General features: G+C 56.1%; 1 protein-coding gene across 1 annotated transcript; it reads left to right on the top strand.

Annotated features, from left to right (window-relative positions):
* On the top strand, positions 1-24,760 carry EHD3 (EH domain containing 3). Its single transcript, XM_025868010.2, has 6 exons — positions 1-896; positions 9,620-9,796; positions 12,578-12,675; positions 19,133-19,545; positions 20,186-20,350; positions 22,558-24,760. The coding sequence occupies exons 1-6, from the start codon at positions 670-672 to the stop codon at positions 23,083-23,085; spliced, it is 1,608 nt and encodes a 535-aa protein (XP_025723795.1). The 5' UTR covers positions 1-669; the 3' UTR covers positions 23,086-24,760.

Below are 24,760 nucleotides of genomic sequence, written 5' to 3' on the forward strand. Positions count from 1 at the left end.
GCGCGGAGCGCCTGCCCACACACATGGCGGCGCCCTGCTCAGCTTCTCGGCGCCGGGACCGACGGGCCGGGCTGGCCTTGCCAGTACTCGGGGACTTCCTCCGTGAGCCCGCTTCCTGCACGGCTGGCATTTAAACCGGCGCCTGGGGCTGCGGGCTGCGGCTGCGGCTGCGGCTGCTGAGCTGTCCGCGGACTGGGCGACGCCGCCGCCCCTCCTGAGCGGGCCGGGCGCGCAGGAGCCGAGCTGCAGCATCCGCTCGCCGCACCCGGGCCAGGGCTGGAGAGGTCGGGGGGGACGGGGGCAGGTCGGGGACCCGGCATCGCACCCCGGCATCTGGCAGTTTCTTTGCAGGTTTGACTTTAATTTCCGAGATCGCAGCCCTACTGCCCCGCGCTGATTATTTCTCCTTCCCACCCCGCCTTGGCCGCTGCTGGCAGCGGGCGCTGGGCTGGGCCCCAGGAGCTCGGGCCGGGCGCGTTCCCGCCGCCCCAGGGACCCCCTCTCCCCCCTCCCCGCGCCGCGCGCCCGGCCATGGTGCGGCCGAGCCCGGCGCTCGCGTGAGGCGGCGGCGCGGCTCGGAGCGGCGGGCGGGCCCTGCGCGGCCTCTAACCCCGGGGAGCCGAGGGCGCCGGCCGCGGGGCTGCGCGCGGGGGGTGAGCGGCGGCCGCGATGTTCAGCTGGCTGGGTTCCGATGACCGCCGGCGGAAGGACCCCGAGGTCTTCCAGACCGTGAGCGAGGGGCTCAAGAAACTCTACAAGACCAAGCTGCTGCCCCTGGAAGAGCATTACCGCTTCCACGAGTTTCACTCGCCCGCCCTGGAGGATGCCGATTTCGACAACAAGCCTATGGTCCTGCTGGTGGGCCAGTACTCCACTGGGAAGACCACCTTCATCAGGTGAGCCGGCCCCGGGGCCCTGGCAGCCCACCCCGCCGCCCAGCGCCTAGGGCCTCCGTTCACTCCCTGGGGGCCCCTCCTGCCTGGGGACAAACGGGAAGCCTTCCGTGGAGGGCGCTGAAGACATTCTGCTGTGTGTGTGTCCAAAGCTTACCTCCCCCCCCCATTCCCTGCTGGTCCCCCACCCCTTCCTACCTAGTGCCTCGCTGCTGGACTTAGCCCTTGGCTCCAGAGGTCGGTTTGAAGAAGTTCAGGGCCATCCGTATTCTCCCCATTTTGTGGATGATGAAACTGAGGCCCAGGAGTCCCAGTGAGAAAACTCCTGGTCACAAGAGCACCTTATGCTGGTTGGGGGTGCCTCACACCCTCACTTTTTAGGGGCAAGCCCTTCATGGCCAGGACCACCTCCCTTGCCTTTTAAAGGGCTCAGCCACTCACGTGGGGGCTTTTGCAGCTGAGGAGGTGGGCTGGGGATTCTGTAGCCCCTGCTGGGGCAGTGCCACTGGTCCTTCTTTTTATCAGTTTCCTTCTCTGAGCAGAGTTCCTACATAGATCTCTTGGAGACTGGACAGAAGCAGTGTCAGAAGCAGAATGCTTTTTTTCTTTTCCCTTTTTTGATCTTAATGGCTCAGTAAGAACATTAACGTCTTTTAGAGGTGGAAGGGACGTGGGTGGGTGGGTCTCATCCAGCCCCTTGACTTGGCAGGTGTAGAGGGGTTAAGTGACTGTCCAAAGCCATGTAACTGAGTAGGAGGCCCACCTGGGATGCTGAGATGCATGGGAGGAGATGCTTGGCTAAATGCCCGTGGCGCTGAGAGTGAGTCATCTATTCCCTTGAATTACAGAATCCTAGGGCCGGAGGGAACCTCAAGGAGTCAGCTTGTCTACCCTGCACTCAGAGAGGTCCGTACATTGTCCACCAGAGTGACGACCATCTTTCCTATCTTTCCAGGACAGGCCTCTCTCCAGTCTTCAGTCCACACAACCCCCAAAGCCAGGCTTGGGGGTTTCCTTTGGCCTCATTTACAGTCATTGCCAAGCTATTGCAGGTGCTCTGTGGCCCTCTGTTGAGTCAGACTCCAGTAGTGTGGCCACGGCGGCAGCGGCCCCCCAAAATCAGTGGTGCTCATCTCCTACAGGAGGTTTCAGAGCAGGGTGCTCTTGTTTCCATTCAGATCAAATCTCGTTTCCATTCCAGTTAGCTGAGCACCTACAACATGCAAAGCACTGTGCTTTGTTTGGCAAAGAGAGCAGCAAAGTTAACAGTCTGGTTACTAATTTTGTAGATACTAATTTTCTCTGACACTAAGCTTGTACCCAAGCATTCTGGGAGCAGGGCTTGCACCCTGCTAACATGTCATGTCTGAACAGAACACCAGATCGGCGTTGCCTTCGTGGGGTGGACAGCCTTGGGCTCAGGGGCTTTGAGGGCCTGAGTGATTTCTAAAGAAGTTAGATTCCGGGGGTGGGGGGTGGGAAGCTACTGGCTTTGGATATCTTATGTTAGAATGACAAGGGCTCTTAGCAATGGATCTGATCCATTGCTTTCTTAACTTTTTAAAAGGTTAATATATCCTTTGAAAATCTGTCGAAAGCTGTGGTCCTATCTTTAGGAAAATGCACATCCATATACACAAAAATGCACAAACTGACATGGAATCTCAGACCGAGAACCCCTGATCGAATCCATTTCCCTTGGTTCATGAAGCACCCGTTGCTGCCAGAGGCACTTCCGGAGCTCCCTAGGTTCTGTACCAGGTTTCCTTTGTAATCCCTGTCCCCCAGGGGCAGGATCCTAGAGAGGCAGACTTAAGTACCTCTTGCCTGAGACACTCTCCTGGCTTTGCCTGAGTCACGCTGGCTGTTAACTGGATCGAAGAGAGTGGCAGAGTCGAGTTGCCATAGATTTTTCCTTATCTGAGGGAGACAGGAAGCCTGGGAGAGGCAGATCCCTCGCTTTCTTATCCTCCAAATGCAAGAGGTCTCCCTCCCCACTCATGTAGTAACTGAATTTAGCTCCAGCGTCAAAAGCCATCCCCCACTCGAGGGAGAGTCCACCAGCGGGGCAGAGGGGTTGGGGCATGGGGAAGCCCTCCAAAACCAAATTACATATATTCCTCCTTTTCATTAAACCCACTAAACAGCTATTTTTCCCCCCACTGGAAAATGTAGACAAGAATAAATTTGAGGAAGAAGAAAAAAAAAAATCACCCATAAGCCCACGACTCAGGGGAAACCATTTTAAATATCATGTATATAGATGGATAGATGCAGATATTTATGTATGATATATATATATATATCTTTCCAGTGTCTTTAGCTGTTTTATAACACAATTGAGATCATGCCATAATGTAATTCTGTACACTACTTTATTTCACTTAGAAAAGGAGCATTTTTTTCTGTAACTTTAAAAATCTTGGTAAGCATTATTTTTAAGAGCCGCATGATATTTCGCTGTACGCGTATGCAATTTTTCATTAACCAGCCCACTTGTTTTGAATGCTTTAGGTCATCTCTAATTTTTTGCTATTGCAGAATCACTCTGAATACCTCTATGCATGATATTTTTCCACACGTTGGACTGTTTTCTCAGAGACCCCCAGAAGTGAAATCACTGGGTCAAAGGTTGTACCATTTCGTTGTTTTTAAATTTTTCTGCTTTTTAATTTGGATGTTAAGAATCCTATTTCTGAGTTGCTTTCCAAGAGGGTGAGTTGGTACAACACCCCTTCCCCAGAGCGAAGAAGGCCCCCGCTTGGGGTAGCCCAGAGTGCCTCCCGCCCTCTCCCGCCCCTGCTGCTTGCTTTGAGCACAGTGATTCACAGCAACTCCTGTCCCTGGCCTGAACCTGTGAGGGACGTTTGCCTCGGAAACAAAGACCTCTTCATTTCCTGGCTCTTGGCCCTTTGCCTCCCGAGTGCCCATCCACTTTCAGTTATAGGTACTTGCCACAGCGTCTATTTCTCATCTCAGGAAGAACATGCAGAAAGGGACATTCTTCTAATAACTAATTAATGTGCTCTGATCTCTGCCTGAAGTAACTTCCCTGGCCTAAGGCCCAGCAACCCAGAGTAATAAAATAAACAATAAATTGGCCTGTTGGCTGCTGCCTCCATGCAGGCTGCCTCTTCGGGTACAGTAGCTCTGTGTCCCTCTGGCCCTGGCAGCCCTCCTCAGCCTCTGCTGCGTGCCTCCCTTCATTCTTCTTCTCCCTGGCCACAGCCTCCCACCACCCCCACTCCCTTGCACACGTGGCCCCCTGGTCACCGAGGTGCATGGCGGGCGGTCCCAGAGCCTGGGGCTGGCCCGAGCACTCTGGTGGGCTGGGAGGGAGGCCTGGCCGAGGCAGAGCTCAAGTAGAGGCCCCGGGGCTGGGGTGTGCGGCCTGAGGCTGCCAGAGCAAAGCTGCCTGGGCCTCCACGGGGAGGTCTGGACGGGTGGTGAGGACCTGGGGCCCTTCTACAATGGGACGCAGCCTCTAAAGTACGAGCATGGGCTGAGGTGGGCGGCGGCTCCTCCGTGGGCCCTTCGGACCTCCCACACTTCTCAGGGAGCTCTCCGTGTCCTCCCACAAAGGTGACTCAGCATTTGGCTGGGGTATGCCATCTTTCCCCAGAACCCGGACGTCCCCACCGCCCGGGCCTCCTCCCTGGCTTTACAGCATCGCCACCATGTGAAAGATGATCCTCCAGAAGGCCAAAGGACTAGGGAAAGGGGCCACCGTTCCAGGTAGACCCCCTGACCTCCGCCGGCTGTGTCCTGCCAGCCACAGTCCCGGCAGCACCTCACTCCAGTCCTGCCGCTGTGGTCAGTGGCCGCCCTTCTGTCAGGGCTGTGTCCTACCGGTCCCCAAGTGCGGGTGGGTGGGACTCTGCCCACCTCTTATAAGACCTGAGTGTTACTCAAGGGAGCAGACAGCCCTAGGCCAGAGGAGTGAGTCCACCTGCCTCAGGTCTGGCTTCAGATCTGCCTTGAACATCCGGTGTCTTGGAGGTCATCAGGAGAAGCATTTACTGGCAGGAGGGGACCTCTGGAGAAAGGCCCCCATCCCGTTCCCGTTGACAGTGGGGCGAGGCCATGGAAGGAACACAGGCTGGCTTAGCTGAATCCTGGCTCTACCAGTACTGGCCAAGAGACCTTGTCAGGAAGGCCTAACCTGTCCAAACCCCAGCCTCCTCATCTCTGACGTGAGACTAGCAACAACCGCCTTGTAGGGGCTCTCTCCCGATTAGGAAGGGAAAGAACCAATGCAGCACCAGTTATGTTGCAGACACCGCGCTGGGGACTTTATCCTTCACTCTCCTCTTTCTAGCTGATTCTCTAAGCCGAGGTTTAGAGGGTGGGGGGAGCTCTTGTCCAACTCCGCCCACAGTTGGGGGAGGGAAAGGGGAGGGAAGTGAGGGAGAGGAGGATCTTGCCTCTGCCTCCAAGGGCCGAAGAGGAGTGGGGAAGGGGACTGTGGGCGGTGCTGGGTCGCTAGTGGACTGGGCGGGCGGCCTGTCGCAGGGTGGGCACAAGAAAGGGAGGCCAGTGGGCTGCGGGGCTCCTCCGTGCTGAGGTCACTTTGTCCCATGGCAGAGCTGATTCAGCCCGCAGCATGGCCATCAAGGGTCTCCCATCTCCTATGTCACTTTGTGATTATGAGGTGCTTTCTGGTGTCCCTAAAACCTCCTGACACAAGTATTACCCAACAGAGTAAGTATTATTGTTTTTGTTTTTAAGATTTTATTTGAGAGAGAGAGAGAGAGCACGCACGTGCAGGAGCAGGGGGCGGGGCAGAGGGAGACGGTGAAGGAATCTCAAGCAGATTCCCCACTGAGCAGGGAGCTCAACATGGGCTCAATCCCAAGACCCTGAGATCGTGACCTGAGCCAAAATCAAGAGTCAGACACTCAACCCACTGAGCCACCCAGACGCCCCAGTATTATTGTTTTGATCCTGTTTCAAAGCTAAGAACCCAAGGCTTGGAGAGACCAAAGATACAGATGTACAACACAAATACCTGTAACACAGAGCACAAAGTGACCTGTGCCTTTAGAGTCTAGAGACATGCAAAGTAAGAGCCAGTTCGAGGCCTGGCCCCGCTGTTGCGGACATGGATACTTTGGAGGCAGACTGGGTTAAGATTCTTGGCTCCCTGCCTTTACCCTAGATGCTTAGGTCACCAGTAAAGCAGGCCACATGCCTAGATTGCCAGCCAAGCAGGACACACAAAAAAATGAGGAAAATGCTAGAAAATAATTTGCTTTAAAAGATGTGACGAAAAATTGTCTTCATGGGAAAAATCAGAATTGCGTGGGACTTCCTGGCATCTATATTATGGTGTAGTATTTATTAATTTTGCATTGGATGTGGCCGGGGGCCGGCGGGGGAGCTGTACCAAAATCTTTTCCACTCTTAGGCCCTCTGAATATTGTTCTTTGGCCCCAGAGGGGGGCCGCCTCTCTCTGTTTGCTCACCTGCAGCACGGAGTAAGGCCGCCATCCCATGGCACTTCTGGGACCGATGAAGTGAGGGCATTCGGGGGAAGGTCCCGGAAGGACACCTGCCACACCGCGGGTGCTCAGCCTGCCCGTCCCTCTGTACTCTTGTGTTGCCCCATCTCAGCCATTCCCACCCAGGCTTGAATTAACTTTTCTTTTTTTACACTGCTGTGGGAATGCTTTTGCCTGGCAACAGAGGGAATCTGTATCACTCCCCATAGAGAAGCAGCCATGAGATCCCTCAATAGCTTTTTCCTTTCTGGACACAGTGGTGGCTTTGTTAAGGGGGCACTCAGTGCTGCAAGCCCTACCCAAATGTCCCTGAGAATTTACCCAGCCCTGGGTTCTCTGCCCAGCCCGACTGTGTCCCTGGACCTGCTGGTGGCTTCACTGGATTCTGTGTTTCTTCAGGCCCATGTGTGGTCAGCAAATTGGGGGTCACGTGGGTTTAGCTGAGAGAGCAGGACAGCAGGCCCAGCCGCCAGGCCCTTGCTTGGCCGTCTGAGGCTGTGGCTCTGGAACATCCTGGAAAGTGGCCGCTGTTGTGCTGGGAAGCGTCACCCTTTTTTCGTCGGCTGGTACACCACATCTCTCCTGGGGCTGGAATCTGAGGCGCCCATGTCCGGAAGATACTTCATCATTGCATTTGGCCCTCTGCAGGCTGGGCATTCCTGAGAGTGTCTCGAGCCTGTTTCTTTCCACCCATCTGTGTGTCAGCTATCCCTGGGGCCTTTGATGACAGCCAGCACCCTGCTCCAGGCTCAGACTCACAGCCACCACATGCTCTGCTGGGAGGGCCCTGCTAAGGCTTCTCACCCAAGCACACGTGGGACAGGTGCCCCCCCCCACACTGCCCAGCACAGGCAAGAATGCATGGGGCTTCCCGGTCACAACCGTGACTCTCATAAGGCAGCTTCAGGTTCCAAGAAGGGCCTTGGAGAGCCAGTGGGCCTGGACCCGCTCTGGTCACCCATAGCAACCACTTCTGGGTGCTGCATCCCACTCGTTGGAGACTGAGCTGTGAACCCCAGCAGTGGGTGTTTATGGAGATGAATACATTCCTGGGTTTGTGGGCACCGAAGCCTAACTTTCCCCCAAGGCCTGGCCCCTGGCCAGCCTCCTGCCAAACCATATTCCTCCGTGGCCTTCCTGTGCCACCCCTCCTTCTGGTCCCCTGTGGGACTCAGCCCTTTCCCATTTCCTGGTCCAGGGACCGAAGGCAGGAAAGGAGACAGTGCATGTAGTGGTTAGGAGCGTGAATTCTCAAAGTCCGAGTGCTGAGGTTCAAATCCTAGCTCTGCTCTTCACTGACTGCATATCCTGGGGCACATTGTTTGCCCTCTGTCTCCTCCTTTTCACAATGCCTGGATATCTTGGTGCCGGTACTGGTTTAAGTGCTTAAGTTCTGTAGCTGACATGAACCTCGGAACACCCTATGAGGTGGGTTTCCTTATTAGACCCATTTGATGAGAAGAATCATAGTGCTCACATCCGAGATATGAAGATGAAATGAGATAATCCCTGGAAAGTCTAGAACAGCACCTGGCACATCGCAGGTGCTTAATAAATCAGAACGGTAATCTTCCATGTCATGGAGGAAGGGGGTGAGGTTCCCTTCTGAAGGGCATATCCCTCATGGTTAGAGAAACAGGTCGCTGGCCCCTGCCTGCTGAGATTCCCTGCCTCGCCACTGAGGCCCCAACGAAGGTGTGTTTGAGAAAGCCAGACGTGCTGTCCAAGTGTGCTCCTGTTGTCATTTATTCTCATCACAACCCAAGGGCCAGCTGTCAAAATGGTCCTCTGATGGGAGAAAATCCTGCCCTCACACCAGGATTCTTGGGCCGTCCTGGAGGAAGATGAGGGGCTTCCCAGGGCAACTGAAAACCCTCCAGTGCGGCCAGGGATGACCTCCTGGGTACTGGCTGTTTAACTTGGAGACAGCCACATAACCCTACTACGCCTCAGTTCCCTCAGTACCTGCCTGTAGGGCCGATGTGAAACCCGAAGAAGATAAAGTTCTCCTAGTGACCAGTGTGATGTCTGGCAGGTGGAAGTGCTACTGAGTGTCAGTGGTTGTATCAGTGAAATGGGAAGGTTGGTCTAGAGCAGGTTGTCAACCCGGGCTGCACCTTAGAGTCAACCAGGGAGTTCCTAGAAAGGACCAGTGGCCAGTCCTCCCTCTCCCCCCAGCCAGCAGAGCAGGACCTTGGGGGTGGGGTCTGGGCACCATTAGCCGGAGCTGGACAGTAGCTCGAATGCACCACCAGGGCTGAGGACCACTGGTCCGGTAGGCTTCCACCTTCCTTTTCTTCATTCTTGGGCTCACCATGTTTGCTCTTGACTTCTAAAAGGGGCTGTGGAGAGGAGCAGGGGCCTTGGGCTCTCCCTTCCCAGACCGGGAGAGCAGCAGAAAGAGACACCTGCCACCTCCAGCCACAGCCTAGTCTTGACGCTAGAGGGTGAGACCAACAGTCTTAGATGGGATGGAGACCGACTTTTCACAGTGTGCCCTTCACACTGTATGATGTGGGAGCTGTTTTTATATTTTATCTTATTTATTTTATTTTTATTTTTTAAAGATTTTTATTTTACTTATTTGAGAGAGAGAGAGAGAGAGATTGAGAGAGGGCACAAGAGGGGGTAGGGTCAGAGGAAGAAGCAGACTCCCTGCTGAGCAAGGAGCCCGATGCGGGACTCGATCCCGGGACTCCGGGATCATGACCTGAGCTGAAGGCAGTTGTTTAACCAACTGAGCCACCCAGGCGCCCTGTTTTTATATTTTATATTAAATGACTGACCAGATAAAGAAATACGGACCTATGGAAAGCCAGCAGAGTCTATGGATAGTCTCATTCTGACCTTGACTTTGTGCAGGTACTTGAGCAAGGGACCTTCGGTTGTAAAGTCCACTGTACTCTGCAGGATTCCGTCTCAACCCGTGCTTATTGCCGAGTCCAAACCCTGCTTCCCCCCCCCCCCACCCCAATTACTGATTTCAGGGAGGGAAAAAGATAAAAACCAAGAAGCACAGATTAGATATTTTAAATTCAGCTAATATCCCACTTCCTCCACAGAGGTCTTTGGATTCCCCATCCGTGGAAATCTGTCCCTGCCATGAAATGTCATTGCTGTCTACCTGCCCTCTGCCGTGACTCACATCACCACCTGCCCATGGTAGGGGTGCGGCTTTGCTCTGCGAACGGAACCCCTGCCTGATGGCTGTGTCCCTTCTGCCAGGTACCTCCTGGAACAGGACTTCCCAGGCATGAGGATTGGGCCCGAGCCGACCACTGACTCCTTCATCGCTGTGATGCACGGACAGGTGGAGGGGATCATCCCTGGGAACGCACTGGTGGTGGATCCTAAGAAGCCTTTCAGGAAGCTGAACGCCTTTGGCAATGCCTTCCTGAACAGGTGCGTTCTCCGAAAACACTCATCCTAAGTGTTCTCTTCTCTTCGTCTTGCAGTTTGAGAAGGAAGGGACGGGGTCTTGGGAGGCTCAGTGCCTTCTCCATACCCTTGTCTCTTGATTGTCCCTTTCTTGCTGGGAATGTAACTGAGTCAGTCACCACTGATTAGGGATGTAGGAATCTGGGCTAATTCTTCCTGATCGTGGAGCTGGGAAGGATACACCAGTTAAATCACATCCCCCTAATCTGCACTTCCCTCCAATAAAAGCAGAGAGGGCTGTACCGTGTCGGTCCCAAGCTCTCTTCTATCCAGTTGACCGTTGAACAACACGGGTGCGAACTGCGTGGGTCCATTTATACGCGAATTTTCCACTGTGTGGGGTGGGATGGGGAGATGGACGCCCTTCACCCCTTATTGTTCGGGGGTCAACTGTACTACAGAGGGGATTTGCATCCAACTGGAAGGATGTAGAGGAAGGTTCCTCTCTGTTCCTGGACATTGTCTTTACTGGATGGAAGGAACCCGGGGCTGAAGGCGGGAGCGCTGAGTGTGAGTATTGCCTCTCCTACTAAACTCACTGTGTGACCTCGGACAGGCCATCTCTCCTCCCCTGGGACGAGTGTAAGCCTGCAGACACCAGGGTCTTTGGGTCAGTTTGAGGAATGAAAGCTGTAGGGAGTGTGTGGCAAGCTGACCCTGCCTTCCCGTTATTATTCTGCTTCACCAGGATGCAGGCTGACCCCGATCACCCTTGTGCTACAGATCCATACCACAAGCTTGCGTGTGTATTGCCCCCAAACAGTGTGAACTACTTTCTCTAATAGGAGGTATTTAGAGTAAAGGCAAAGGTGATGGGCTCTGCCTCAGGTGGTCCTGGGTCAAAGTCCTACCAAAGAGCACCATGGACCTTAGATTATCTAGTCTCTGTGTTTCACTTCTCCCACCTGTGAAATAGGGTAAGAGAAATATCCTTCTCCAAGGCAAGAGGACTGATGAAGCCTCTGTGGAGAAGTTGGCATTGGACGTGGGTGTTCAATGATGAGTGAAATGATGCTGAAAAGGTGGGGGGAAAGGACATTTTATGTAGAGAAAACTGGGGGGAAAAAAAACAAACCAACAAGCAGAGAGGAAGGAAAGAATACGGCTTGCTGCAGGAGCCCTGGGAGCAGAAGACAGGGCGCTGTGAGGCTTGAGCTTTTCTCCAGAGGCACAAGAGCTGAGTGGACCCTACCAGCTCTTCCCCGTTCTCACTTCCCTTCACAGCCAAGTTTCCGGACTTCACCTCCTCACTTCTCCCTGTCTCCCCATCACAGCGCCCATGGGAAGGTCACCCTGACCTCTCGGTGATCAGGGGCAGTGGACACTTCCCTCCCTTTCCTTACCCTGCCTCTCTTGGCTATCAGTCCCTCTCGACCCCTGTTCCCTCTCAGCTCCCTGGCCCTCCTCCTCCCCCCGCCGCCCCGGCCAGGCCCTCTCCAGTCTGCTCTGTCCCCTTTCTTTCTGGCTCCTGTGACCTGGTGTCACCCTCAGTGGGGCCCACCCTCAGCCCCCTGCCCCTGGTACTCCAGGAGCTCAGCCTGGGGGAAACCTCAGCCGCAGCCCCCGGCCCAGACACCAGCCCCGTGCACCTGACCGCCTGGTCACCAAGGGTCCGAAACCCAGGTCATGCCAGCTTCAGCAAAATGAGGAATTTTTCATATACTACTTGAATGGGCCATAGAGCCTAAGGACCAGAGTGAGGCTGGGCCTTGGGAATAATGGAAGCCATGGTCCTCAATAGGACAGGGGCTTTGTCATGGACTTTCCCACCCCATTACCTAGTCCAGCACCGGGCACGGGGCAAGCCCTCCACACATACTTGATGAACCGAACTGGGCTTGCTGACAACCATCCTAACTGACTGAGTCATTCTTTGGCTTAAAATGTTCCTCAGCATAAATGGGTTCCTGTTGCCCTCAGTATAAAATCCGAATCTCTCAAGGCCCTCGTGAGGAGGCTGGAGGGGCCCCCGCCTCCCTATCCAGCCCCACCCTGGCCACTCCAGCCTCCTCTGGGCAGCCTCCCCTGATTCCCTCTTCCTTGCATCTCTGGCCTCCTCCCCTCCCCTGCATCTCTGCTGTCACCTCACTGGGCAGTGGGGCCCAGTGCCTGAGAGAATAAGACACCTTATGAGTCTCCACCAAAATTGGCATCTAAGAGAGAAGGCTTAAAGTAAGAAGGACCTAAGTTAGGTTTACCAATTTGTATTTTGAGACTTCAGGATGCAATCCTAGAAATACTTCCTTTAACAAGGCTTGACCGCTATCTTGATAGCAGGGCATCTGGAAGCCCAAATAAATGTTCTTAGGTGGCACGAGCCATTCATGAAGGCTCCCATGCCTCCTCCAGGAAGCCATGCCGGGAAGCCATCTCTCCACCTTGGATTTCCCGAGTCCTTCCCCTGACCTCCCTCAGAGCACTGGTCCCATTTCACCCCATACTGTGGTACCTCCACACATACCACGAGGCTGTGCTCCTTGGGGGCGGAGATTGAGGTTTGGACATGTTAGTGTCCCTGGCAGCAGGGGTTCACAAGTGGAGGACTGCAGCTGTCTCGGGATGACCCAGGGAGCTTCCTCAAAATACAGCTCCTGGGCCTAGTGCTGGGGCTGAGTCTGGCCCGGAGCCTGGGAGTCTGCATGAGAAGGCAGCCAGGCTTCTGAACCTCTGTCCCAGGGCTGGGACGTGGGACGGTGCGTGAGAACCAGCGAGAGGACAGTGCGGGCTTGCTGTCGCCCCGTGCAGGTTCGTATGTGCCCAGCTGCCCAACCCCGTGCTGGAGAGCATCAGCGTCATCGACACTCCGGGCATCCTCTCCGGAGAGAAGCAGAGGATCAGCCGAGGTAGGCGAGGCACCGGCTAGGATTGGCTCTGGCCTTGTGCTATGTTCTTTCTGGTATGTTCCCTTGCTTCCAGCCTATTAGACCCCCAATCCTTGGTGTACCTTGATGAGCTGGCACTGCTTCGTGTGCTATGTGGGACAGTCCTAGGCAGGGGACAGAGGACAGTTTGGGCCTCGCTCAGGAGACAGCTGGCCTCTGTCTTCTCCTCTGTAAAAGGAGACATCGACATCTGGCTTACTTCATCGGGTTTATTCATTCTGCGAGAGGCACGACTGTGGGCCAGACCCTGGTTTTCTTCTGAAGTTCCCATAGTCCCCAGCCTGGGGAGCTTGCCGTCTGCAGGGAGGGCGAATGCCTGCAGAGACCTTCAGCCCAGGAACGTGAGGATGGGAGCACGCTCTGGGGCGGGAGAGTAGGGAGCTGGGTATGTAACGGCACTTTGAAAACTGTTCACTCCGGACAGATATGGGGAGACTGCTCACCGGGACGTCCCTGGGCACGGCAGCGAGGAGACGGAACACGGGTGCCAGACAGCCAGTGAGCTAAGCCTACCTCTGCCACGTCCTAGCTGAGCGAGCTTGGACAGGGTTCTCAGTTATGCACCCGTAAAATAGGGGGAATTGATTCTATCTACCTTCTAGGATTGTTTGAGGATTAAATACAGGCACACTGCAAGCCCTGCCGGGCACATAGTGAGTGCTCAGTAAACCTAAGTAAACAGATCATCATCACTGGGCCTTTTCTAGCTCTAGAATGCTCAGTGATGCTGTCCAAAACTCACGTTGGCTCCTGGCCGCCCACCCCAGCCTCTCCTGCCACAGCCTGCTGTGTGCCCTGGGTAGCCCCCTGCCCTTTCTGTGTCTCTGGCAAGCAAAGCAGGGAAGCTGCTCCCGCCCCAGGCCTGGAGCTAGGAGCTGGGCTGGAGCCAAGTCTGCATGCAGAAGGCAGCCTCCGGGAAGGAAGGGCTTGGGACTGGCAGGCTTCTCTGGTCAGTGGCCCTAGGTGACTGTCTACTGCCCTCCCGCATGGGCCTTGGCCCGCTGCGCTCTGCAGCCAGCCCAGATCTGTCCTGTGGCATGTCTGGGCCACCGTGATGGGGCCCAGAAGCCCCCCCCTCCAACGGCATGGCCTGCATGGGCCGGCACCTGCTGAACCCTAGGCTCCTGGGCCCCGGGGAGGAGAGCCCACTGCCTTGCGGGCAACAGGCCAGTGCCCCCACGGTTGTGCCAAGGAGGCCCATGTGCCTCCTTGTGCACCGAGCTCGGCCCCATGGGGGCCACCATGAGTGGGTGCAGCCAGGCCTGGCAGCAGGTGGATGGGGAAGACAGCAGGAGAGGCCCTCAGGCCCTCTAGGGCCTGAGGACCCTGGTCTGTCCTGCAGCAAAGACAGAGCTGGTGCCTCAGGACTTCATTCGGCAGCAGGAGGGACGAGGGCCGGGCCGAGGCCCCAGTAGGAAAGCCCTGCCTCCCCCGCCTCCCCCCATTTCACTGAGGAGGCGACACCGGGGACAAGGGGGTTAACGAAGGCAGCCAGGCAGGAGGGGCCCGTGTTACCACACCGTGTAATCAGCAGATATCGATGGAGGGAGTCTGGGGAGCTGGGCTCGGGCTCCCTACCTCTGGGCTGTCTGGCGGTGCAGGGGCTGAGGAGGAGCTTGTCTGGACACCTAGAACCCACGGCCCTGGGAAGAGAGGCTCGCCTGCCCTCTCCTCCGGGCCTTCGTGAGCCCCGCGGTGCTCGGTCCAAGCCCTGTGGAGGGGAGGCTTGGGCAGCTCTCTGTCTGGCTTCTATGTGCTTCCCTAAACACTCCCTCCCTCCTTACCAGCCCCTCCCCACCGCCAGCCCAGTTTCATCTGGGGTTCCCCTGAGTTTAGGCCTAAAGGAGCTTCACTGTTTCACACTGGCAGCCTGGGTCTCCTCGAGGAAGGCTCAGGAGAGCCACAGCTTCTCAGTCTGAACCGCCTGGGGGTCAGGAGGGAGCCGGGGGTGGGGGGTCACATCATGCAAGGCCATGCAGCCTGACAAGTAGGTCCAGAGAGGGCTCCGGCCTCTAGGGTTTCTGAGAGCACTGGACTGCGAGTTCCTGAGCCATGGGTTTTAGAATTAGGATGAGTCCTAACAGGTCACGTTTTCTCCCTGAGCCTGTGTCCCCTTGTGTGACAAGGGATAATGATACCCATCACATGACCTGGTGAGGTCTACAGATGGTAATGGAAACACAGACATCAGCTCTGGGCCTGGATCACAGTGAGCTCCCTTCTTTCCCCATTACCTGCCAGCCAGGGCTGCCTGTTAAACAACGCAGGGCTGATCTATGTGAATGGCCTCCGTTGCGGTTGTACAGTGCACAGCCCTGCTTCCAGGGACTTCTGCCCTCCTCAGCTCCTGTCGCATTCCATTCTTTCCCTATTCTTGTATGGTCTCTCCGGCTTGGAGAGCCAGGAAAGTGTGGTCTTTCTCAGGGTGTGGCCTCTCTGCCGAGGCCTGGGCGGGGGGGGCGGTTAGGGGGCGAGAGGAAGCAGGGGACATCCGGGAACCTGAGTCCAGGAGGTCCCAGGCCAGCACATGTCTCTGGATAAAGATGCACTGGGACGGGCAGCAGAGGGGCAGGGAGCCAGTTCCTGGAAGTGACGGGATGTGCCCAGCCCCGGGCTCATTACTGGGAAGAAGCAAGGATGCAGCTGAAGTGGGAGGGCTCCGGAAGCCTGAGTGTCCTCACACTTGGGAACCACATTTCCTGGCTCCTTCTCAGCTGGAAATCCCCACAGGCCCCACCCTAGAAAAGCCACCCCTTGGGCGTGGAGCTCACATCCCTCCAAGGGGACCCCTTCCTGTGCAGGTGAGCTCAGCAGGGCCACAGCAGGTAAAAACCACGGCCAGGCCATAAAGCTGGAATGGGAACTCGGGTCTCCTGATTCCCAGTGTAGCGGCTTTTGAGCACGTTATCATCTCCTGCCCAGGAAGAGTGCAGGGAGTGGAAAGGGGGCAGACTCTCATCTGCAGTTACCCTGGGGGGACCTCGGAGGGTCTGGGCTGGTCCTTACAGCCTCATGTCCCTGGCCTGTCCCTGGACTCTAACCGGGGCGGGGCCCGCACTTAGGGACGTCTGGGCCCCAGAGTTACACTGTCCACGTGTGGCTGTGTGGGCATCACGCGCCGGGGCGGAGCAGCCGGGTCCTGACACCTGTCACAAGGGCTTGCCGGCAGCCTAGTGGTCCTTGGAGGCCTGTGAGGCGTCTGTCCGGCCACTGTCAAGGTTACCTCTAGGAGGCACACAGTGTGACATCTGTTCCTCCTTATCATCTGAATCCTTCCCACATTTTGAAAATTGAAGCACTCTTATTTTTTTGCTAAGATGTCTTTAAATCTCAAAAGAGATCTTTGGGGATGAAATGGGACCTTTCATGCGCTCAGTCCTCTGAGCTCCAGCCTCACGCGTGGCTCTGCCTAATAAGAAGGGAGTGTGGACAGGAGGCAAGAGTCTGGGTTCCAGTCCCACCCGTGTGAGCTTGGCCAGCCCCTAAGCTCTCTGTCCCCTCCCTGCCCTGTAAGATGCGTGTGCCCTGTGTACCTCCTGGCATGCGGACACTTAGGAGGCTCAAATGGATGGTGTGGCTGAACATAAAAAGAAATGTGCTGTCAGCTCTCTTGTATTTCACTGCAGACTGCAGGAAGCGGTGGGTGATTAAGGAGTTGCCTTGCTTATTGTACTTGTCTCAATGATTTCCTCCTGCCTGGCATTACTTAGAAGTGCTTTCTTTCCCGTCCTCTGGAGCCTGGGGGTTAGTGGGGAGAGCCTCAGATCCCGCAGGCTGCCTGGTCTCTGGGCCTGATGCCTGCAGATCAGATCTCTGGGCGCCAGCAGACTGGCTACCCATAGCCCAGGGGTTCCGGGACGGCCAGCTTCGCCGCTCATTCTCTTAGGGCTTGAGTCTCCCTCCAGCTACGAGTTCATATGTCATGGGCCGTTGCGCTGCTGCAGGTGCTCGGGAGCTCCTGCTGGGGGTGTCTCAGAGCCATTCCAGAAACCACGTCAGGGAAGGGGGCCTGTCACCCTGGAAGTTAGGGCAGAGCCTCCAGACTGATCCAAGCCCTCCCTCCACTCTTAGATCCTATTGCCATGGGCTCTACCACTGACCCCTTGTTGGTCAGGTGTTATTCTCCCCATTTTACAGCTGAGAAAACCGAGGTTCAGATTTGCTAAGGCCACACAGAGACTAAATGAGAGACCTAGTCCTATGCCTTTTCCAGCCCGTGCCTTTCAGATGCTCCCATTCCTGGTTGTGCATAAGCCCAGTCCCAAGACAGTGACCCGTCCTGGAGTCTGCTAGGTTTTGAACAGCTGGGCGCAGGAGGCTGATCTCCACAGGAAGCCCATGCCCTCACTGTTGGATCCTCAGGTTCCTCACAGCCAAACCTGGGGAGAAGGCACCTGGTGCTGCTAACTTTGTGATTTGATAACACCTGTCAGAGCATGCAGAATTCACGAAAGCGGGAAGGTGAATGGGAGGCCTCTGGGCTTATAAAATCCCCGAAAAGCTTCCCAGAATTGTCCGCCTGTCCTCAGTCCCCAGAGCAGACTTCACACAGGCACCCCAAGGTGTTGAAGACAGAGCACCCCCCTAGCCTCCTTTCTCCCTGTCCTGCAACGGCTTCCTTGTGTGTTCCCAACTTCCATCCTGCTGTGCTCTCCGCCTTCCACCTCTAGTCTTAGAAGCAGGGAGAAGAGAAGCTCAGTGATCTTCCAGTCCAACCCCCCTGCTTTGACAGGCAAAGAGACCAGGGACCAGAGACAGAAGGCTATTTGCCCAAGAACACACAGCTAGTTAACGGCTGACCAGAACCCCAAAGTGGGCTTCCCAGGCCAGTGCTCCTCAGGTGACCCCTTCAGAGCACATACTGAGAACACTGAGGGGCACCTCCCCCAGCCAAGGGGACAGGAAAGGGCAGGGGGCAGTGTTGCTTTTGCCCTCCCACCCCGAATTGCCCCTACTCCCCCTGAAGCCTTGGCGGCTGAGCCCCTTCTTGCATGGCTGGTGCCATCAGGGAGTGGAGAGAGTTGGAGTTGGGGGGAGCCTCTTGTCTCCACAGCTCCTCTGGCCTCTTTGCTTTCCTGAGCCCGTGGAGGGGTGGTAAGAGGGCCTGACTCGGGATGGGGGGGACATGAGCTCTGATCCTGGTTCTGCCCCCTCCCACCACATGGCCATGTGCACTCTCTGAGCCTCCCCTTCCTTGTCGGTAAAGTGCCAGGCTCCGGCCGCCCAGCCAGTTAGGAGGGGCTGTTCTGGGCTGCCTACAGGGGCAGCAGCATGCTCTCGGGGCCGCCCCGCTTGCGGCCTGCACACCACAGCCACCGTCCTGTCACGTCAGACTGGGGAATGAGCCCTGCTGCCCTCCCCAGCTACCATGGAGGGCAGGCCTGCTGGGTCTGGGCTCCAGAGCAGCGAAGCTGTGGCCTGCTTCCCAGCGTGGGGCTTGGGGCAAGGGAATGGGGCTGTCCTGGGTCTCTGAGCCCTCTGGCCCCCCTCCTGCCCACAGCTCTGAGGGACTGCCTTTGGGAGGTGAGAGCAGCCCTCCACCTGGCTGGGCTGAAGGGAAGAGTAAAATAGCCAGGCCTGGGAGGAAGGGGCAGGGGGGAGCAGGGTAGGAGGTGCAGGCTGCAGGCTCACCTGAAGCAGGAAGGCCCAGACCTCCTGGATTCTGTGGGAGAGGCCAGCTGGGCCTGGGCTGAGGGGAGGGGAGGGCAGGGCAGGGAGGTGGCCAGGTGCAAGACAGCTGCCCTCTGGCCTGCAGGGAGCCCAGGGCCCAGGTGGCCCCATCCAGTCCTGGCCCCTGCCCCTCAGTGGCTATTTGACTGTTACCCCATCTCTGAAGCTGTTTCCTCCTCTGGAAAGTGGGAGTGGAACTCCTCACCCTGCCTATCTCACAGGGGGCTGTGGGGGTGAACGTCTTGCCAGCCGGAGCAAGCACTGAACTTGGGGTTGGAGAGCTGGGTACCGTGCCCCAGCGGCTGCCTCCTATAAGCAGGGTGGTCTTGGCTGAGTCACGGTGCCAGTCTCTCAGTGGCACTGACCGAGCCCCTACCTTGTTGCTGGGCACAGCCTGGCCCCGAAGCACTTTCCTGAGCCCCGTCCCTGAATGGTGAGGGCCCCACCGCCTGAAGAAGAAGACTGCATGGGAATGATGATGTTACGTGCTGGGCTCCGAGTGTATCTGGTCTGTAGAATTCCGTGAATTAGGCGCTATTAGTGTGCCCGTCTATAGGTGAGGGAACACTGGCTCGGAGACACTGAGTAACATGTTCAAGGTCAAATAGCGAGCATGTGGAGGCGCAGGGATTGGAACCCAGCTCTGACTCCCCAAGACCGTGTTCTGTGCACGGCGCCTGGCTGCCTCTGCCCAAACCCCTCCCTGTGCCCCAAGGCGCCCCCCCTCCTGACCGTCCCTCTGCCACAGGGTACGACTTCGCGGCTGTCCTGGAGTGGTTCGCCGAGCGGGTGGACCGCATCATCCTGCTCTTTGATGCCCACAAGCTGGACATCTCGGATGAGTTCTCTGAGGTCATCAAGGCCCTCAAGAACCATGAGGACAAGATGCGGGTGGTGCTGAACAAGGCGGACCAGATCGAGACGCAGCAGCTGATGCGGGTGTACGGGGCCCTCATGTGGTCCCTGGGCAAGATCGTGAACACCCCGGAGGTGATCCGGGTCTACATCGGCTCCTTCTGGTCCCACCCGCTTCTCATCCCCGACAACCGGAAGCTCTTCGAGGCCGAGGAGCAGGACCTGTTCCGAGATATTCAGAGTCTGCCCCGAAATGCTGCCCTGCGCAAGCTCAACGACCTCATCAAGAGAGCCAGGCTGGCCAAGGTGAGGCTGTCCCCCGGGGGAGATGGGCGGGTCGGGGGTGGGAGGGCCAGCTGTGAAAGTGGAGGGTCGCCACCCACAACCCTGAGCCATCGCCTGCCCCCCTGACAACGTCCTCGAGCCCCTGCTTCGTGGGCACCACCAGCTGTGCCCACTCGGGCAGCCGGGGGCAGGATCGCCTGGTGGTTGTGGTCACAGGCCCTGGTGTCAGGTGGCCAGGTTGGAGCCCTCCTGCACGGTTCTCGAACTGTGGGCGCCAGCCCTGGGAGGTCTCTCCGTGCCTGTCTCCGTGGCTCTACAATGAAAGGGTGGAAGGACAAAGTAAAATAAGGCACTCAGTGCCTGGCATCCTCAGAGTGCTCTGGACGTATTAGCTGTCGTCGTCATCTTCCTCCTCACCAACCCCATCAGCAGTGTTACCATCCCTAGTACTGCCTTGACCTTAACCTCCGCGTATCTTGCTCTTCCCTGGTGATCTAGGAGAACAGCTCCCCGCTGGAAGCGACAAGCGAGGGCGAGGGCGTGAGACAGGAATGATTGCAGAAGTAGCGGCAGGAGGGATTTGTGGGAAGTCATGGGTGAGAGCCACACCCTGCGGGGAAGGAATGGATCCGAGGTTTTTCTCTCTGCCCCTGTGTGTCAGGTTCACGCGTACATCATCAGCTCCCTGAAGAAGGAGATGCCGTCGGTGTTCGGAAAGGAGAATAAGAAGAAGGAGCTGGTAAACAACCTGGCTGAGATTTATGGCCGCATCGAGCGGGAGCACCAGATCTCCCCTGGGGACTTTCCCAACCTGAAGAGGATGCAGGTAACTGGGCTTCTGGGGCTCCAGGGCGAGGGACAATGTCATGCGAGCTGGTTGAGCGGCCTGACGATGGAGAAGGCCGGTCTTGGATGCCCCAGATAGAAGCTGACCCAGATTGGAAGGCAGGGAGATGGCCCCAGGTGGACTGCCAATATCCCAGCAGGTGTCGTATCTGGGCCCCGGGGAGAACACAAAGCCCCAGTGCTCCCCGTGAGGCAGGGGGATCCATGACTGATACCTCCAGTGCAGGACCGCCCCCGCCATCATGGCCACCACAGGCTTGGAGTCCCCAGGAGGCCATGTGAAATGGGAGGGTCTCCAGACCCTCAAGTGCTTACGTTTACCCCTGAGCTCCTCCTTGGGAGCAATTTGGGACACAAGCCATGGAGAAGCAGACGTCTGCACAGGTGCTTTCCATCTTAGGGGTATACCGTGGGCCTCTGTCTGGGGCCAGGGGCCGTAACACCTGGTTTCTCATGTTATTCCCCAAAGCAGTCCTCTGAGGGAGACCTTCCCATCCTCCTTTTACAGATGAGCAAACTGAGGTTTACAAAGGTAATTAACCTTTGTAACTAATTGCTGGCAGTTTTCTGAGAGTGGTGTTCACACAGGCTGCTAGTAGAAGATCCAGGAGCTGTCCCCACGGTCCAACCAGGAAACCACCACACCATACTAACTGGGTCCTCTCTGAACCTCTATCTCTTCTTCTGTAGTCTGAGGCTCCAGAAGCACCCAGCTTTATAGATGTTATGAACATCCGTGCGATAACGTTTGCCAGGTGCTTAGCACAGAGCCTGGCACAGACTGTGCTCTTAAAATGCAGTGTCCAGTTAGGTAAGGCAGCACCCCTGGGGGAAGCTGACTGATGAACACCAGGGACCTACCTGTGTGCACAATCTTTGCAACATCTCATGGATCTATAAGTATTTAAGAAGAAAAGGTTTCTAAGAAGCAGGGAATTTTTTAAGAATAGCAATAGATGTAGTAGTAATATTGTTTGTGCTCCTGTTGCTGATTTTGATCTTGGGCTTGGGAACTCGTTTCTCAGTGTAAGACTGGGGGTTCAGAACATCAGTATATTTCCAAATTGCCATTTTTAGTTTCCTAGGTGCTAAAAGAAAGAGAAAACAAATAGACATTCAAAGTACACATTTGTCCATGTATCCGTTCATTCCCGTAACCACTTACCAGGAGCCAGTTACTGACTTCAGAATCACTTTAACATAATTCGGGTTTGCCCTCAGCTGTGGCTTACAGTACTTCCCACTTTTAGCCTCTCTTTCTGTTAAGAGTGTCACGATCTGCAAGCCGGCATTTGGGAAGATAACATTTGAAAGGGCCCATCCAACCCCATTTCTAATGTGAGGAATCCTTTCGCATTATAAATGATTTCACCGTCTGATCTGTTTGCCAGTCCCACGTTAGGATCTGCTGTTAGGGACGCTGAACCAGTCACATAAATGGCCGTCCTGGCGGGGCATGTGTGGGGTGATGGGGTTACCCACTGCGCCCCCTGGAAGACATTAGGATGCCTGTTTGGGAGCCCACCAAACACACCTAGCTGTGGATGGGCTGGGACCTTAGGGGGTTAGGCCCGGGTGGCAGGAGGAAGGGCTTTCTGCTCCTGCCCTGCACACCCCCGCCCTCCAGCCCCCACTCCCCTCCCAGGATCGGCCCTGCCTTGGAAGGGAGGTGAGAAATGCACAAGCTAACACTTGCTCTTGAAATGCAGCTGTAGGTGTTTTCTGAATTTTTCTGCTGTGAACTCGATGTGCTTGTCCCTGAGGCTTCTCCTGTGCCCAGGAACAACCCTGGATAAAGCAGAGAGAGGCACACACGCCCTGGTCTCAGAGAACAAAGCATTTCAGGAACCACCCTTCAGTAGCTAAAACTAGCAAAAGAGACATTTAATTGTCTTCTAGAGCATTAAAGGGAATCCAGATAAATGGAGCAAACCAGTATTTGTTCAATTTCCTTTTCTTCCCCAGCCCCTGCACCCGTTCTCTCCTGCAAAATTCCACCCAGAGCCAGTGTGCCTTTTTTCCTCCTCCTCTCTCACAACTTCCAGTATTTCATTATTTTGTGATCGGCTTTTTAGCCTCCAGAGCTGGGAACATTCCAGCATTCACAGAAGGCAGCATCCCCAGCAAGGGGAAAGCTCTCCTTCCCTGGTCTTCTACCCCCACTTTCTTTTCTCTCCCTCTCCCCAGGACCAGCTGCAGGCCCAGGACTTTAGCAAATTCCAGCCCCTGAAAAGCAAGCTGCTGGAGGTGGTGGATGACATGCTGGCCCACGACATCGCCCAGCTCATGGTGCTGGTGCGGCAGGAGGAGACGCAGCGGCCCGTCCAGATGGTGAAGGGTGGAGCGTTTGAGGGCACCCTGCACGGCCCCTTCGGGCACGGCTACGGGGAGGGTGCCGGGGAGGGCATCGATGACGCCGAGTGGGTGGTGGCCAGGGACAAGCCCATGTACGACGAGATCTTCTACACCCTGTCTCCGGTGGACGGCAAGATCACAGGTGCCAATGCCAAAAAGGAGATGGTGCGTTCCAAGCTGCCCAACAGCGTGCTGGGCAAGATCTGGAAGCTGGCTGACATTGACAAGGATGGCATGCTGGATGACGAGGAGTTTGCACTGGCCAACCACCTCATCAAGGTCAAGCTGGAGGGGCATGAGCTGCCCAACGAGCTGCCCGCCCACCTGCTGCCCCCATCCAAGAGGAAAGTGGCTGAGTGATGGACGGAGGAGGTTCAGGGCAGGCAGGGGTTCGAGGAGATGGGAGAGGAGGAGATGCACATACAGACACACACACACATGCACACACGCACACACTTGCACACGCAGATCTTGAGAACTGCACCGCAGCTGAGAGGCGCAGGGACCCCCAGGCTTCCGGGCTGGTCTTCGGACACATCTCCAAGTTCTCGGCATCGGTAGAAGCACAGGAGTGCTCCCAAGGCCTCCGGTTCAAGCCCAGATCTCCATGCCTCTTTCCCTCCCATCTCCCACCACCCAGACCTGCCTTCTCCCACAGAGGCAGTTCGCTCGCCCACAGGTGGCCCACCCGCCTCCACATTCCCAGGCTTGGAGCAGATGGAAAAGGCTTCTTGCTTAATCGGCACTGCATTGTTTTCAGTGCTGTCTCCCCCTCTTTGGCTTCCCCATGGGAAGCAGTGCTCCAGGGCTGAGAGATGCAAGGGAAGGGGCTGCTGCAGGGGGCAGGGGAGGGGGAAGGAAGTAGATGTAGAAGGAAGCATCTCGGCCGGGTCCCGGACTTGAAGAGACATGACCCTGAGCTCTGTGCTTCCCCAGGCTCAGACTCCGTCTCCCAGCGCAGACCAGTCTTTGAACCCTACCCCTATTTCATGTCAAAGAATCCCAGATCCAGAGAGAAAAGAACAAATTGGCAGGAAAGAAGGCAAAGAAATTGCCTGAAATCCTCAACTCAAAAAGCCAGTCCAAGTGGCTTTGTTCCACAGATTTTGTGAGGTTTGTGTTTTTCCCACCCAGCCCTGATGCTCAGCCCCTTCTGCCATTGATCCAGCCCCTCCCATGTGCTGGGAGCTGTGGGGGGCACTTCACATACATTATCCCATTTGGCCCTCACCACCCCCCTAGGAGGTAAGCCTCAGTCCCCCCCCCCCACTTTGCAGATAAGGAGCTTGAGACTCAGAGGAGTTGAGATGACCTTCCCAAAGTCACAGAGGTCACATGCAGTGGACAGAGGATTCAGACCCAGGGCCTCAGACACTTCCTTCTGCTGTGGCCACGCGTGCAGGATCCCAGCATTGCTAGCCGCCACCGCACCACAGGGAGCAAGCCGAGCATGCAGGGCACACCTCAGCCTCCCAGGGTGGGCTGCTGAGGGAGGAGGGCCAGCCGGCACTTGGTGCACCATCAGTCTGGCCATCTGTCCCATCACAGAAGCAAACCATGCCGTCTGGGTATGCAGCCCACGGTCCTAAAATCACAGAAGTCCAACAGTGCCACCAGGAGAGTGGGCTGGCCTGCTAGAGGCTCTTGGCACCTGAATCATCCCAGCTCAAATGCAGCCACTGGCTCTCATCGCATGGGACCTCATGCCAATTCTCAGAAGGCTAGCGTGGGGGGGTCTGAGGTCTGGTCCCTGGCAGGAGCCCCGGCGACTCGGCAGCATCCTTGGCATACCCCAGCCATTCTCGGTGCCCTACGCCCTCTTTCACGGTCTCTCCCTTGGCTTGCTTTGTGGCCACTGAACCAATCACTTTGTATGCTGTACTCCTACTGTGATGGAAAATAGAAACAAGTATAACTTATTTTATATCTATGTTCAGACTATATAGAGAATATTCTATGTACCTATGATGTGCTTACTACTGCAGTGCATTTGTCATTAGGATTCATGTTAATACAGCACATTTATCCTTTGGTA

The sequence above is a fragment of the Callorhinus ursinus genome, unplaced genomic scaffold, assembly GCF_003265705.2.
Source record: "Callorhinus ursinus isolate GAN/ISIS: 27379988/994484 unplaced genomic scaffold, GSC_fseal_2.0 scaffold10, whole genome shotgun sequence".
Taxonomy (NCBI): Eukaryota; Metazoa; Chordata; class Mammalia; order Carnivora; family Otariidae; genus Callorhinus; species Callorhinus ursinus.